The 16,150-nt window shown below is 48.3% G+C and overlaps 1 protein-coding gene across 2 annotated transcripts in view; it reads left to right on the top strand.

Moving 5' to 3' along the window:
• elk3 (ETS transcription factor ELK3) overlaps positions 1-16,150 on the top strand; it is a 121,775-nt gene that overhangs the window by 56,716 nt on the left and 48,909 nt on the right. For both annotated transcript variants that reach the window (XM_038810902.1, XM_038810901.1), the window contains exon 2: positions 9,789-9,997. In XM_038810902.1, the coding sequence (XP_038666830.1) occupies positions 9,791-9,997 (207 nt within the window). In that variant the 5' untranslated portion in view covers positions 9,789-9,790. The remainder of the gene's footprint in view (positions 1-9,788; positions 9,998-16,150) is intronic.

Here is a 16,150-nt window from a genome sequence, read left to right as displayed (position 1 = left end):
CCGCGCTGTGGGGCAGGGGGGCGGAGCTGGAGGTGGGGGCGTGGCCTCTACTAGTTTTCTTTCCCGCGCTGAAGCGGTGCCAAGGAGGTTTGGCAAGAGGGGGATGACCCCAAGCCGGGAGGAGATAGGTTTTGGCGGGAGCTGCCGGGTCAGCAGAAGTCAGCTGACTCACGGAAGTACCATGGAGGGTGCGTCGCGGCTAGGAGGGGTCCTAGCCTTGGGGGGGGGGGGGGGGGGGGGGATACCGGGTTGCTGCTGGAATGGCCAGGAAGGAGCTGGCGTGGGCCGGGGGGGGTAGAGGAGAGGCATTATCGCCATGGGGAACGGGTCAGGCGGGGCTAGCTGGCCTGGGGCGAGCAGTCGATAAGCTATGGCTAGCCGGCGGGGGAGAGGGGCGGGTTGCCCTCTGATCCAACTGATTACCTGGAACGTGAGGGGGCTGAATGGGCCGGTTAAGAGAACTAGGGTATTTTCTCATCTGAAGGGGCTGAAGGCGGACGTGGCTATGCTCCAGGAGACCCACTTGAAGGTGGCGGACCAGGTTCGTCTGAGGAAGGGGTGGGTGGGGCAGGTTTTTCACTCAGGATTGGACGCGAAGAACCGGGGTGGTGGCGATTCTGGTGGGGAAGAGGGTGGCATTCGAGGTGGCTGAGGTGGTGTCGGACAAGGAGGGCAGATATATTATGGTGAAGGGTAGGCTGCAGGGAGAGAAGGTGGTGCTGGTTAATGTATATGCCCCGAATTGGGACGATGCCGGCTTCATGAGGCGCTTGTTGGGCCGCATTCCGGACCTGGAGGCAGGGGGCCTGATCATGGGAGGAGACTTTAACACAGTGCTGGATCCCCCACTGGACCGGTCCAGTTCAAGGACGGGTAGGAGACCGGCGGCGGCCAAAGTGCTGAGGGGGTTTATGGACCAGATGGGAGGGGTGGATCCCTGGAGGTTTGGGAGGCCGAGAGCGCGGGAGTATTCCTTTTTCTCCCATGTCCATAGGGTCTATTCCCGAATAGATTTTTTCGTCCTGAGCAGGGGATTGATCCCGAAGGTGCAGGATGCCGAGTATTCGGCCATAGCGATTTCAGACCATGCTCTGCACTGGATTGATCTGGAGATGGGGGAGGCGCGGGACCAGCGCCCGCTGTGGCGCCTGGATGTGGGGCTGCTGGCTGATGAGGAGGTGTGTAGGAGGGTCCGGAGAATTATTGAGGGGTATCTTGAGACCAACGACACGGGGGGGGGGGGGGGGGGGGGGGTCCGGGTGGGGATGGTCTGGGAGGCTCTGAAAGCAGTGATCCGGGGGGAGCTGATCTCCACCCGGGCCCATAGGGAAAGGAGGGAGAGGAAGGAGAGGGAGAGACTGGTGGGGGAGCTCCTAGATGCGGACAAGAGATACGCGGAGGCACCGGAGGAGGGGTTGCTGGGGGAACGGCGTAGTTTGCAGGCCAAATTTGACTTGTTGACCACCAGAAAAGCGGAGACACAGTGGAGGAGAGCGCAGGGCGCGGTATATGAGTATGGGGAGAAGGCGAGCAGGATGTTGGCGCATCAGCTCCGCAGGCGAGATGCGGCTAGGGAAATTGATGGAGTGACGGATAGGGGTGGGAATGTAGTGCAGAAGGGGACAGAAGTAAATGGGGTCTTTAGGGACTTCTACGAGGAACTGTACCGGTCGGAACCTCCGATGGGGAGAGGGGGATGGAGAGCTTCATGAACAGGCTATGTTTCCCAAGGGTTCAAGAGGAGCTGGTAGAGGGGCTGGGGGCACCGATAGAGTTGGAGGAGCTAGTCAGGGGGATTGGCCAAATGCAGTCAGGGAAGGCGCCGGGGCCGGACGGGTTCCCGGTGGAATTTTATAAAAAGTATGCGGATCTGGTGGTGCGGGACTTCAATGAGGCATGGGAGGGGGGGGCTTTGCACCCGACGATGTCGTGGGCACTGATCTCTCTGATCCTGAAGCGGGATAAGGACCCCTTGCAGTGTGGATCATACAGGCCTATCTCGCTCCTCAATGTTGACGTTAAGTTGCTGGCGAAGATCCTGGCCACCAGGATAGAGGACTGTGTGCCAGGGGTGATTCACGAGGATCAGACAGGATTTATCAAGGGACGGCAGCTCAACACGAATGTGCGGAGACTGCTAAATGTTATCATGATGCCGGCAGTGGAGGGGGAGGCGGAGATAGTGGTGGCGCTGGATGCAGAGAAAGCGTTTGATAGAGTTGAGTGGGGGTACCTGTGGGAGGTGCTGGAGCGGTTCGGATTCGGGGAGGGATTCATCAAATGGGTGAGACTGCTCTACGCGGCTCCGATGGCGAGTGTAGTTACCAATGGAAGGAGATCGGAGTACTTCAGGCTCTACCATGGGACCAGGCAGGGGTGCCCCCTGGCCCCCTTGCTTTTTGCACTGCCGATTGAACCTTTGGCTATGGCGTTGAGGGAGTCAGGGAGATGGAGGGGTCTGGTGCGGGGTGGGGAGGAACATCGTGTATCGCTGCATGCGGACGACCTGCTGTTGTATGTGGCGGATCCAGAAGGGGGAATGCCGGGGGTGATGGAGCTGTTAGCGGAATTTGGGGGCTTCTCGGGCTATAAGTTAAATTTAGGCAAGAGCGAGGTATTTGTAGTACACCCGGGTGATCAGGAGTAGGGAATTGGGAGGCTCCCGTTTAAGAGGGCACTGAAGAGTTTCAGATACCTGGGGGTGCAGGTGGCCAGGAGTTGGGGGACTCTCCATAAGCTTAATTTTACCAGGCTGGTGGAGCAGATGGAGGAGGAATTTAAAAGGTGGGACATGGTGCCGCTATCGTTGGCGGGTAGAGTGCAGTCGTCAAATGACGGTGCTCCCGAGATTCTTGTTCCTTTTTCAGTGTTTGCCCATCTTTATCCCTCGGGCCTTTTTTAGAAGGGTGACTAGCAGCATCATGAGCTTTGTTTGGGCGCATGGGACCCCGAGGGTGAAAAGGGTCTTCTTGGAGTGGGGTAGAGACGGGGGGGGGGGCTGGCGTTACCCAATCTCTCGGGGTATTATTGGGCGGCCAATGTGTCGATTGTGCGCAAGTGGGTAATGGAGGGGGAGGGGGCAGCATGGAAACGGATGGAGAAGACGTCCTGTGGAGATACAAGCCTGGGGGCCCTGGTAACGGTGCCGTGGCCGCTCCCTCCTACGAGGTATACCACGAGTCCGGTGGTGGCGGCTACCCTCAACATTTGGGGGCAGTGGAGGCGACATAGGGGAGAAATGGGGGGCTCGATGGAGGCTCCGTTAAGGGGGAACCATGGGTTCGTCCCGGGGAACATTGATGGGGGATTTCAGGGTTGGCACAGAGCGGGCATCAGACAGCTGAGGGACTTGTTTATTGATGGGAGGTTTGCGAGCCTGGGGGAGTTGGAGGAGAAATTTGGGCTCCCCCCGGGAAACATGTTCAGGTATCTGCAGGTAAAGGCATTTGCTAGACGGCAGGTGGAGGAATTCCCTTCGCTTCCCGCGAGGGGGGTGAGTGACAGGGTGCTTTCGGGGGTCTGGGTCGGAGAGGGGAAGATATCTGATATCTGCAAGGTTATGCAGGAGGCAGAGGAGGCGTCAGTAGAGGAGCTGAAAGCTAAGTGGGAGGGGGAACTGGGGGAACAGATCAAAGACGGGACATGGGCTGATGCCCTGGAGAGGGTTAATTCTTCCTCCTCGTGTGCGCGGCTTAGCCTCATCCAATTCAAGGTGCTGCACCGGGCCCACATGACTGGGACGAGGATGAGTAGGTTCTTTGGGGGTGAGGACAGATGTGTCAGGTGCTCGGGGAGTCCAGCGAACCATGCCCATATGTTCTGGGCATGCCCGGCACTGGAGGAGTTCTGGAAGGGGGTGTCGAGGACGGTGTCGAGGGTGGTGGGATCCAGAGTCAAGCCAGGATGGGGACTCGCAATTTTTGGGGTTGGGGTGGAGCCGGGAGTGCAGGAGGCGAAAGAGGCCGGTGTGTTGGCCTTTGCGTCCCTAGTAGCCCGGCGAAGGATTTCGCTACAATGGAAGGATGCGAGGCCCCCAAGCGTGGAGACCTGGATCAATTACATGGCGGGTTTCATTAAGCTAGAGAAGGTCAAATTCGCCCTGAGAGGATCGGTGCAAGGGTTCTTTAAGCGGTGGCAACCTTTCCTCGACTTTCTGGCTCAACGATAGGGTACGGGGACAGTAGCAGCAGCAACCCGGGGGGGAAGGGGGAGGGAAAAGGGGGGGAGGGGGGAACGATGACTATGTTTGTTTATTTAATTTAAATTTATTTTTAAGTTCTTTTGTTGTTCATTGGGGTTGGGGGGGGGTGGGGGGATGTGATACATGCGTCGATACGGTCTGGGGGGGTGTTACAGTTATTATGGGTTATTTTGTTGCATTTCATTGTTTGTCGTTATGTTTTATATTTTCTGTAAAAAATTCCAATAAAAATTATTTTAAAAAAAAAATGTATTCCCTGGTCTTGTTTGTCCTACCCAAGTGCATCACTCACACGTATCCTGATTATATTCCGTTTGCCACGGATCAGCCCATCCGGCCAGCCCATCTATATACTCCTCACGATGTACCACCCCATCAATTTTCATATATCCGCAAACTTACTGATCAACCCTCCTACATTCATATCTAAATCTTTTATATAAACCACAAAAGCAAGGGCCTAAACACTTATCCCTGCGGGACCCCATTGGACACAGGCTCCCAGTCAGAAAAACATCCCTCGACCATCACCCTCTGCTTCCTGCCACTCAGCCAATTTTGGATTCAATTTGCCAAATTTCCTTCGATTCCATGGGCTCTAACCTTCACTATCACTCTCCCATGTGAGATTTTATCAAAACCTTTGCTGAAATCGAAGTGAAATACATCAAATGCATTGCCCTCTACACACCTGGTCACCTCTTTGAAAAATTCAAACAAGTTGGTCAGGCATGACCTCCCCTTAACACAACTTGTACTTGATTAAATCCTGCCTCTCCAAATGCAGATGAATTCTGTGTCTCAGAATTGCTTACAATAGTTTCCCCACCGCTGAGGTTAGACTAAGTGGTCTGTAGCTTCCTGGTTTATTCCTTCCTCCCTTCTTGAATAATGGTATTACATTGACTATCCTCCAGTCCTCCAGCACCTCTCCTGTGGCCAGAAAGGAATTGAAAATTATTGCTAGCGCAGCTGCTAATTCTTCCCTTGCCTCACTCAACTGCCTGGGATACATTTCACCTGACCCTGGAGATTTATCTACTTTTAACCTACTCAGAACCTCCTCTTTGTCGATGTTACTTTCTTTAATTTTATAACAGTCCTTCTCCCTGATTTCTATGCCCACACCGTCCTTCTCATGAGTGAACATCCACAAATTATTCATTTACAACCCTACCTCCATCCTCCAGCTCCACCCCAAATTACCACTGTGGTCCTGAATGGGCCCTACTCTTTCCCTATTTATCCTTTTACTCTTAATGTTCTTGTGAAACAACTGAGGATTTTCCTTTGCTTTACCTGCCAATACGGTCCCTCTTTGCTCTTCCAATTTATTTTTTAAGTTCCCTCTGACTCCTCGAGGGCTTCTGCTGTTTTGAGTCCTTGATATCTGCCATAAGCCTCCCTTTTTCTCCTTATCCAATGTTGTATCCAATCCCTTCTATCCAGGGTTCACTGGATTTGTTGGTCCCACACTTTTTCTTGATTGGAACATGTTGGCCCTGCACTTTCCCTATTTGCTTATTGAATACATCCCATTCTCTTTCACAGATTTACCCTAAAGTGCCACTCCCACTCCAATCTGGTCAAATCATATCTGATTACATTAAAATCTGTCTGCCCCCCCCCCCCGTTTAGAACTTTGATCTCAGGCCCATCCTTGTCCCTTTCTATAACAATCTTGAATCTAATGGAGTTATGATCACAGTCTGTAAAATGCTCTCCCACTGATATTTCAACCACTTGCCCTGATTTGCTCCCTAAAATTAAGTCTGGGACCACCTCCTCACTTGTATGACCTTCTACGTGCTGGCTTAAAAAGTTCTCTTGCATGAATTTTAAGAATTCCTCTCCTTCTAAACCCTTTACACTATGACTATCCCAGTTAATTATAATAATATAATAATCTTTATTATTGTCACAAGTGGGCTTACATTAACACTATAATGAAGTTACTGTGAAAATCCCCTTGTTGCCACATTCTGGTGGCTGTTCAGGTACACTGGGGGGGGGGGGAGAGAAATTAGAATGTCCAATTCACCTAACAGCATGTCTTTCGGGACTTGTGGGAGGAAACCGGAGCACCCGGAGGAAACCCCCGCAGACACTAGCTGAACGTGGAGACTCCGCACAGACAGTGACCCAAGCCGGGAATCGAACCCGGGTCCCTGGCGCTGTGAAGCAACAGTGCTAACCACTGCCTTACCGTATGCAAGGTGAGGGTCGGTGGAGTTGAAGGTAATATATCAATATGGATAAAGGATTAGTTAGCAGAGAGTAGGGATAAACACAATCAATTTGGCCGTGGGTGATTCGTGGAGTGCCACAAATATTAGTGCTGAAGCCTCCGCTTTTTAAAACTCCATATTAATGACACAGATGAGTAAGCTATCAAAGTTTGCTGAAGATAGAAAGTTGGGTAGAAATGTGAGCTGTGAGGAGGACACAGAGAGACTGCAAAGAGATACAGACAGGTTAAATGAGTGGGCAACAAGCTGGCAAATGGATTATAATGGAATACAACAAAATATAGATAGATTGGAGAGTTGGGCAGAGAAATGGCAGATGGAGTTCAATCCAGGCAAATGCGAGGTGATGCATTTTGGGAGATCAAATTCAAGAGCGGACTATATGGTCAATGGAAGGGTCTTGGGGAAAAGTGATGTACAGAGAGATCTGGGAGTTCAGGTCCATTGTACCCTGAAGGTGGCAACGCAGGTCGATAGAGTGGTCAAGAAGGCATATAGCATGCTTGCCTTCATCGGCCGGGGTATTGAGTACAAGAGTTGGCAGGTCATGTTACAGTTGTATAGGACTTTGGTTCGGCCACATTTGGAATACTGCGTGCAGTTCTGGTCGCCACATTACCAGAAGGATGTGGATGCTTTGGAGAGGGTGCAGAGGAGGTTCACCAGGATGTTGCCTGGTATGGAGGGTGCTAGCTATGAAGAAAGGTTGAGTAGATTAGGATTGTTTTCGTTGGAAAGACAGAGGTTGAGGGGGGACCTGATTGAGGTCTACAAAATTATGAGAGGTATGGACAGGGTGGATAGCAACAAGCTTTTCCCAAGAGTGGGGGTGTCAGTTACAAGGGGTCACGATTTCAAGGTGAGAGGGGGAAAGTTTAAGGGAGATGTGCGTGGAAAGTTTTTTACGCAGAGGGTGGTGGGTGCCTGGAACGCTTTACCAGCGGAGGTGGTAGAGGCGGGCACGATAGCATCATTTAAGAGGCATCTAGAAAGGTATATGAACGGGCGGGAACAGAGGGAAGTAGATCCTTGGAAAATAGGAGACAGGTTTAGATAAAGGATCTGGCGGCGCAGGCTGGGAGGGCCGAAGGGCCTGTTCCTGTGCTGTAATTTTCTTTGTTCTTTGTTCTTTGTAATGTGGGGAAGCGTGAAGTTATTCACTTCTATCATAAGAATAAAAACAGAATAATTTTTCAAAGGTGCAAAGCCTTTAAATGTTGATGTCCAGAGAGACTCGCGTGTACTTGCAAAACGAGCACAGTAAGTTGGCTTGCTGGTACAACAAGCAATTAGGAGGGAGAAATGACACGTTGGCCTTTACTGCGTAGGGACTAGAGTACAAAATAATCAAGTCTTGCTACAGTGGTTTAGTGGCTACAGAAGAGTCCAGACGAGAGGCGTATAGAAAACTGGTTTATTACAAAGTAAACGATATACACAGGACACTTCAGGTCCCAGCGGGACAACACATGCTCGGCTCTCATCTGGGCCGGTTTTTACGCTAGACTCCATTTACTCCACTGATGGCCCTCAGTGGGGAAGCTCGTATTCAATGAGACTCACAGGGAGGCTAATTGGTCCGATCCCGTAGGTGTCATTCAAGTTATAACAAGTTGTATAGAGATTTGGTGAGACCACAGCTGGAGTAAGCTCCAATATCGTGCATGTGCAATGTTGGCCACCATAGATCAGGAAGGATGTATTTACATTGGAGGCTGTGAGTGGAAATGGTTGATTAGATTGGGCCCTGGGATATGAGAGGGATGTCCTACAGGTTGAGGAAATTGGGCCTATATTCTCTGGAGTTTAGCGGTGATCTCATCGAAACATAAAGGTTCTGAAGATGTTTGACAGGTTGGACACTGAGAGATTGTTTCTGCTGATCGGGGGAATCTAGAACCGGGGGGGGGGGGGGGAAATCTCAGGTTGAGGGGTGAATTGTTCAGGACTGAGATGAAGAGGAATTTCTTCAATTAGAAGGTTGTGAATCTTTGGACTCCTCTACCCCAAGGGTTGCGGATGCTCCATCATTGGACATCTTTAAGACTGTGATTGATAGATTTTTAATCTCTCAGTGAATCAAGAGTGGCACTGGCAGGAGATTGGAGCTGAGGCAGGAGGTCAGCCGTGACCATTTTGAACGGTGGAAGAGGTTCAGAGGCGGAATGGTCGACTCCTGTTCCCATTTCCTATTCTTAAGCTCCCAAGAATGTTCCTGGGTTGCAGTGAATCGATATGTACTTCAGAGGAGGAGGAAGTTTTGTGGGTCAAAGGTTTCTTCATCATGCCTGGGCCACCCAGGAGGCAACAAGGAGAGGTCAAAGGTAAACAGTAAGCAAAGCAGGTGCCACATCAGGTGATTCTCATACACATTTGACGGTAAATTGGAAGGTGACAAGAGCAGAGACCTAGTTACAGGTTTCCTGTCTATTTTCAACCAGGGTTGAAGGATGAAACAGGCCGGAAAATAAATTAGCGTGAGACAACTTTCAAAGAATCTCCAGAATGTATTTAATGGAACAACTCACACTTCCTGAGCGATTTTGGCCCAGCTGTAGTAAGTATCTACTTTTGGAAACAGACAAGGTGGCCAATAGGAGAAATGAAGGCCGGAATTCTCTGGCCTCCCAGCCGTGTGTTTCCCGCCGGCGGGAGGAGGCTCGCTGTTCACTGGTGGCAGGATTCTCTGGCCTCCCAGCCGTGTGTTTCCCGCCGGTGGGAGGAGGCTCGCTGTTCACTGGTGGCTGGAATCTCTGGCCTCCCAGCCGTGTGTTTCCCGCCGGTAGGAGGAGGCTCGCTGTTCACTGGTGGCTGGAATCTCTGGCCTCCCAGCCGCGTGTCTCCCGCCGGCGGTAGGATTCCCCGAAAAGGCGCCGGAATGTGGCAACGAGGGGCTTTTCATAGTAACTTCACTGAAGGCTACTTGTGACAATAAGCGATTATTATTATTATTATTATTCGCCACATCTTTGGACTGTGGGAGGAAACCTGAGCACCTGGAGGAAACCCACGCAGACATGGGGAGAAAATGCAAACTTCACTTTCACAGTTACCCAAGGCAGGAATTGAACTTCGTTCCTTGGCACCATGCCGCTCCTGCAGTTGAGTATTAATTGCCCCTTAAATGGCCTCGCAAGCCATTCAGATCTAGGGTAATTAGGATTGGGCTGGACTTATCAGTGACACCCATATCCCATGAAAGAATAAAGAAAAAAACCTAGTATAATTGACTCCGAAGTAGACTTTATTATTTTAGTTGTGCTGATGTGTGTTTTTGTATTTCCAGATTTAACAGTGTAGATGGTGATTGAAGGGGTTATTGTACTTGTCTGTTGCAGATATGGAGAGTGCCATCACACTGTGGCAGTTCCTGCTGCAATTACTGCTCGACCAAAAGCACGAACACCTGATCTGTTGGACATCCAATGATGGGGAATTCAAGCTCCTTAAAGCAGAAGAAGTTGCTAAACTCTGGGGACTAAGGAAAAACAAAACCAACATGAACTATGATAAACTGAGCCGAGCACTCCGATATTATTATGATAAGGTACTGCTCCTTCAGTGAACAGCAAAATGTGAAAACTATTGCCTAATACTGGTTCTTAATGAAACAAAATATACTGAAATAGAATGTGAAAGTTTACAAGACTTGAATTAGAGGATTTCCAAACCAAACCTATCTCACAAAGGAACTTAAAGGAAAAGTTTGAGGCTAAATATATGAGGCATTGAGTTGAGGAAAAGGATTTTGAGGATGGGGTACAGTGTATTAGGAATAGAGTACTGTGTATTGGGAGGAGTTACAGTACATTGGGATGATGGTACAATATACTGGGGATGCGGTACAGTCAATCAAGTATAGGGTACAGTATATTGGGGGTGTGGTATAGTCCATCGCGTATAGGGTACAGTATATTAGAATAGGGTACAATATCCGGAATCGAAAGGGGCCCCTGATGCTATGAGACGGAAATGCTAATCATTGTGGTCCTGTGCTACCCCTTATACTGGGTATGTGGGATCATTATTTTGAGGATGGGCTAAAGTATACTGGAGATTTAGATTCAGTATATTGGGAATGTGGTACAGTCTATCGAGTATAGGGTTCAGTATATTGGGATGGGATACAGTCTATCGGTGTAGGGTACAGTATATTGGGGATGGTGTGCAGTATATTGGGGGTGAGTTACAGTATCAAGTATAGGGTACAGTATATTGGGAATGTGGTACAGTCTATCGAGTATAGGGTCAGTATATTGGGATGGGATACAGTCTATCGAGTGTAGGGTACAGTATATTGGGGATGGAGTGCAGTATATTGGGATGACGTACAGTGTATTGGGGCTGGTTTAGCACAATGGGCTAAATAGCTGGCTTGCAATGCAGAACAATGCCAGCAGCGCGGGTTCAATTCCCGTACCGGCCTTCCTGAATAGATGCTGGAATGTGGCTTTTCACAGTAACTAGGGGCTTTTCACAGTAACTTCATTTAAGCCTACTTGTGACAATAAGCAATTATTATTTTATAAAATGTACAGTACATTGGGGAAAATGTACAGTATATTGGGGATTTGAGTACAGTATATTGGGGATGGATTATAGTATATTGGGGCAGGGATTCAGTAGATTGAGATGGGGTATAGTATATTGGGGGTGGCGTTCAGTATTTTGGGTAAGGGGTACAGCATGTTAGGGATGGAGTGCAGTATATTGGGGATAGGGTACAGTATATTGGGGATAGGGGTTTAATACATTGGGATGGGGAATAGTATTTTGAGGATTGGTACAGTATAGAATCCCTACAGTGCAGAAGGGGGCCATTCAGCCCAAAGACTTTGCATTGATCATGGCCAATCCACCTAACTTGCACGTGTTTGGACTGTGGGAGGAAGCGGGAGTACCTGGAGGGAACAGGAGCACTCGGAAGAAACACATGCAGATACAGGGAAATCATGCAAACTCAACACACAGTCACCCAGAGCCGGAATCGAAAGGGGTCCCTGATGCTGTGAGGCAGAAATGCTATTCATTGTGGTCCTGTGCACATTCATTGTGGTCCTGGGTGTGTGAGATCATTAATTTGAGGATGGGCTAAAGTATATTGGAGATTTAGATTCAGTATATTGGGAATGAGGTACAGTATATTATGATGGGTTGCAATATATTGGGATGGGGTAAAATATTTTGGGAAAATGGGTTCAGTATATTGAGGATGGGTGCAATATATCTGGGATGGGGTTTAGTGTATTGGGAATGTGTTCATTATATTGGGGATAGGTGACCAGCACATTGGGGATGGGTTACAGAATATTGGGATGGGGTACAGTATATTTGAGATAGGTTGCAGTATATTGGGGATGGGGTGCAGTATATTAGGGATGGGGTACAGTATATTGGGGAAAGTGTACAGTATATTGAGGATGGGAGTACAGTATATTAGGGATGGGGTACGGTATATTTCAGATGGGGTAGGGTATATTGGGGTGGGGTACAGTATATTGGGGAAAGGGTACAGTATATTGTGGATGGGGTACAGTATATTATGGACAGGTACATACAGGTGTATTGGGATTGGGTACTGTATATTGGGGAATGGGTATTGTATATCACGGATAGGGTACAATATATTATGGATGGGGTATTGTATATTGGGGAAATGTACAGTATCTTGTGGATGGGGTACAGTACATTGAGGATGGGGTCTTTTATATAATAATGATAATCTTTATTATTGTCTCAAGTAGGCTTACATTATCACCGCAATGAAGTTACTGTGAATATCCCCTAGTAGCCACACTCCGGCGCCTGTTCGGGTACACAGAGGGAGAATTCAGAATGTCCAATTCACCCAACAGCACGTCTTTCGGGACTTGTGGGGGGAAACCGGAGCACCCGGAGGAAACCCACGCAGACACAGAGAGAACGTGCAGACTCTGCACAGTGACCCAAGCGGGAATCGAACTCGGGACCCTGGCGCTGTGAAGCAACAGCTTTAACCACTGTGCAACTGTGCCACCCCGACGGGACACAGTACATAGAATATAGAACTGTGCAGAAGGAGGCCATTCAGCCCATCGAGTCTGTACTGACCCACTTAAGCCTTCACTTCCACCTTATTCCCATAACCCAATAACCCCTCCTAAACTTTTTGGACACTCAGGGCAATTTAGCACAGTCACACTTAACCTGCACGTCTTTGGACTGTGGGAGGAAACCGGAGCACCTGGAGGAAACCCACGCAGACACGGCGAGAATGTGCAGACTCCGCACAGATTCCCAGCGGGGAATCGAACCCGAGACCCTGGCGCTGTGAAGCCACAGCGCTAGCCACTTGTGTTACCATGCTGTCCTACATTGGGGAAAGGGTACAGTATATTGAGGATGAGGTGCAGTATATTGGAGATGGAGTACAGTATATTATGGATGGGTACAGCATATTGTGGATAGGATACAATATATTATGGATAGGTACAGTATATTGTGGATGGGACAATATATTGTGGATGGGTACAGTATATTGTGGATGGGTACAGTATATTGTGGATAGGCACAGTATTTTGGAGATGGGGTACAGTATATTGCGGTGGGGATACAGTATATGAAAATGAAAAATGAAAATCGCTTATTGTCACGAGTAGGCTTCAATGAAGTTACTGTGAAAAGCCCCTAGTCGCCACATTCCGGCGCCTGTCCGGGGAGGCTGGTACGGGAATTGAACCGTGCTGCTGGCCTGCTTGGTCTGCTTTAAAAGCCAGCGATTTAGCCCAGTGAGCTAAACCAGCCCCAATTGGGGATGGGATATAGTATATTGGGGATGGAGTACAGAATATTGGGAATGGGGTACAATATATTGGGGATAGGGTACAATATATTGGGGATGGGATATAATATATTGGGGATAGGGTACAGTATATTGGGGATGGGGTACAGTATATTGGGGCTGGGGTACAATATATTGGGGATGGGGTACAATATATTGGGGATGGCGTACAGTATATTGGGCATGGCGTACATTATATTGCCATGGGGATACCGTATATTGGGTTAGGGTACAGTATATTGGGGATGGGGCACAGTATATCGGGGATGGCGTACATTATATTGCCGTGGGGATACCGTATATTATATTGGGTACAGTATATTGGGCCTGGGGTGTAATGTATTCAGGATGGTGTATATATATTAAAATAGAAGGTTATTCATGAAAACAGGCCCATCGGCCCAACTTGTCCATGCCGCCCAGTTTTTACCACTAAGCTAGTCCCAATTGCCCGCATTTAACCCATATCTCTCTATACCCATCTTTCCCATATAACTGTCAAAATGCTTTTTAAAAGACAAAATTAAAAGCCTCTACTACTGCCTCTGGCAACTCAATCCAGACACTCACCACCCTCTTTGTGAAAAAAATTGCCCCTCTGGACCCTTTTGTATCTCTCCCCTCTCACCTTAAACCTATGCCCTCTAGTTTTGGACTCCCCTACTTTTGGGAAAAGATGTTGACTATCTACCTTATGTGTGGCCCTCATTATTTTATAGACCTCTATAAGATCACCCGAAGCCTCCTAAGGGGAAAAAGTTCCAGTCTATCCAGCCTCTTCTTATAACTCAAAGCATCAAGGCCCGGTAGAATCCTAGTAAATCTTTTCTGCACTCTTTCTAGTTAAATAATATCCTTTCTATAATAGGGTGACCAGAACTATACACAGTATTCCAAGTTAGGTCTTACTATTGTCTTGTAAAACTTCAGCAAGACGTCCCAACTCCTGTATTCAATGTTCTGACCAACGAAACCAAACATGCTGAATGCCTTCTTCACCCCCCTGTCCACCTGTGACTCCACTTTCAAGGAGCAATGATCCTGTACTCTTAGATCTCTTTGTTCTATAACTCTCTCCAACTCCCCACCATTTTTTTTTATTTATTTTTTTTAAAAATTTTTTTTTTATAAATTTAGATTACCCAATTATGTTTTCCAATTAAGGGGCAATTTAGTGTGGCCAATCCACCTACTCTGCACATTTTTTTTGGATTGTGGGAGCGAAACCCACGCAGACACGGGGAGAATGTGCAAACTCCACACGGACAGTGACCCAGAGCCGGGATCGAACCTGGGACCTCAGCGCCGTGAGGCGGTTGTGCTAACCACTAGGCCACCATGCTGCCCAACTCCCCACCATTAACTGAGTAGGTCCTGCCCCGGTTCGATCTACCAAAATGCATCACCTCACATTTATCTAAATTAAACTCTTTTTGCCATTCATCAGCCCACTGGCCCAATTGGTCAAGATCCTGTTGCAATCTTATATAATCTTCTTCACTATCCACTATGCCACCAATCTTGGTGCCATCTGCAAACTTACTAATTTGCCTCCTAAATTCTCATTCAAATCATTAATATAAATAACAAGTAACAGTGGACCCAGCACCGATCTCTGAGGCACACCCCCGGTCACAGGCCTTCAGTTTGAAAAACAACCCTCTACAACCACCCAGTCTGCTGTCGTCAAGCCAATTTTGTATCCAATTGGCTATATCACCCTGGACCCCGTGAGATTTAACCTTATGCAACAATCTACCATGCGGTACCTTGTCAAAGGCCTTGCTAAAGTCCATGTAGACAGTGTTTACTGCACTGCATCTACCTTCTTGGTTACCCTTCAAAAAACTCAAATTCGTGAGACATGATTTTCCACTCACAAAGCCATGCTGTGTCCCTAATCAGTCCTTGCCTCTCTAAATGCCTTTTATCCTGTCTCTAGAATACCTTCTAACAACTTACCCACCACTACCTTCAGCTCACCGGTCTGCAGTTCCCAGGCTTTTCCCTGTGGCCCTTCTTAAACAAAGGCACAACATTTGCTACCCTCCAATCTTCAGGCACCTCACCTGTGACTGTCGACGATTTAAGTATCTCTGGTAGGGGACCTGCAATTTCTCCCCTAGCCTCCCACGACGTCCTAGGATACATTTTACCAGGTCCTGGGAATGTATTTACCCTGATGTGCTTTAATACCTCCAGCACCTCCTTCTCTGTAATATGTATATTCCTCAAGACATCACTATTTATTTCCCCAAGTTCCCAAACATCCATGCCTTTCTCAACTGTACATACCAATGAGAAATATTCATTTAGGATCTCACCCATCTCTTGTTGATCCACACATAGATGACCTTGTAGATCCTTAAGGGGCCCTACTCTCTCCCCTGTTACTTTTTTGCCCTTTATGTATTTGTAGAAGCTCTTTGGATTCTCCTTTGCCTTATCTGCCAAAGCAATCTCATGTTCCCCTTTTGCCCTCCTGATGTCTCTCTTAACTCTACTCGGACAACCTCTACACTCTTCAAGGGATCCACTTGATCCCAGCAGCCTATGCATGCCTTATGCCTCCTTCTTCTTTTTGACCAGGGCCTCAGTATCCTGAATCATCCATGGTTCCCTACTTCTACCAGCCTTGCCCTTCACTCTAAAAGGAATGTGCTTACCCTGAACCCTGGTTAACACATTTTTGAAAGCCTCCCAGTTACCAGCTGTCCCTTTGCCTGCCAACATACTCCCCCAATTAACTTTTGAAAGTTCCTGTCTAATACCATGAAAATTGGCCTTGCCCCATTTAGAATTTTAACTTTTGGGCCAGACCGATCATTCTCCATAGCTATCTTAAAACTAATGGAATTATGGTCACTGGTCCCAAAGTGA

This window comes from Scyliorhinus canicula, chromosome 11 (genome assembly GCF_902713615.1).
Source record: "Scyliorhinus canicula chromosome 11, sScyCan1.1, whole genome shotgun sequence".
Taxonomy (NCBI): domain Eukaryota; kingdom Metazoa; phylum Chordata; class Chondrichthyes; order Carcharhiniformes; family Scyliorhinidae; genus Scyliorhinus; species Scyliorhinus canicula.
The sequence above is the reverse complement of the archived record's forward strand: the minus strand, read 5'-3'. Positions and strand labels throughout refer to the sequence as shown.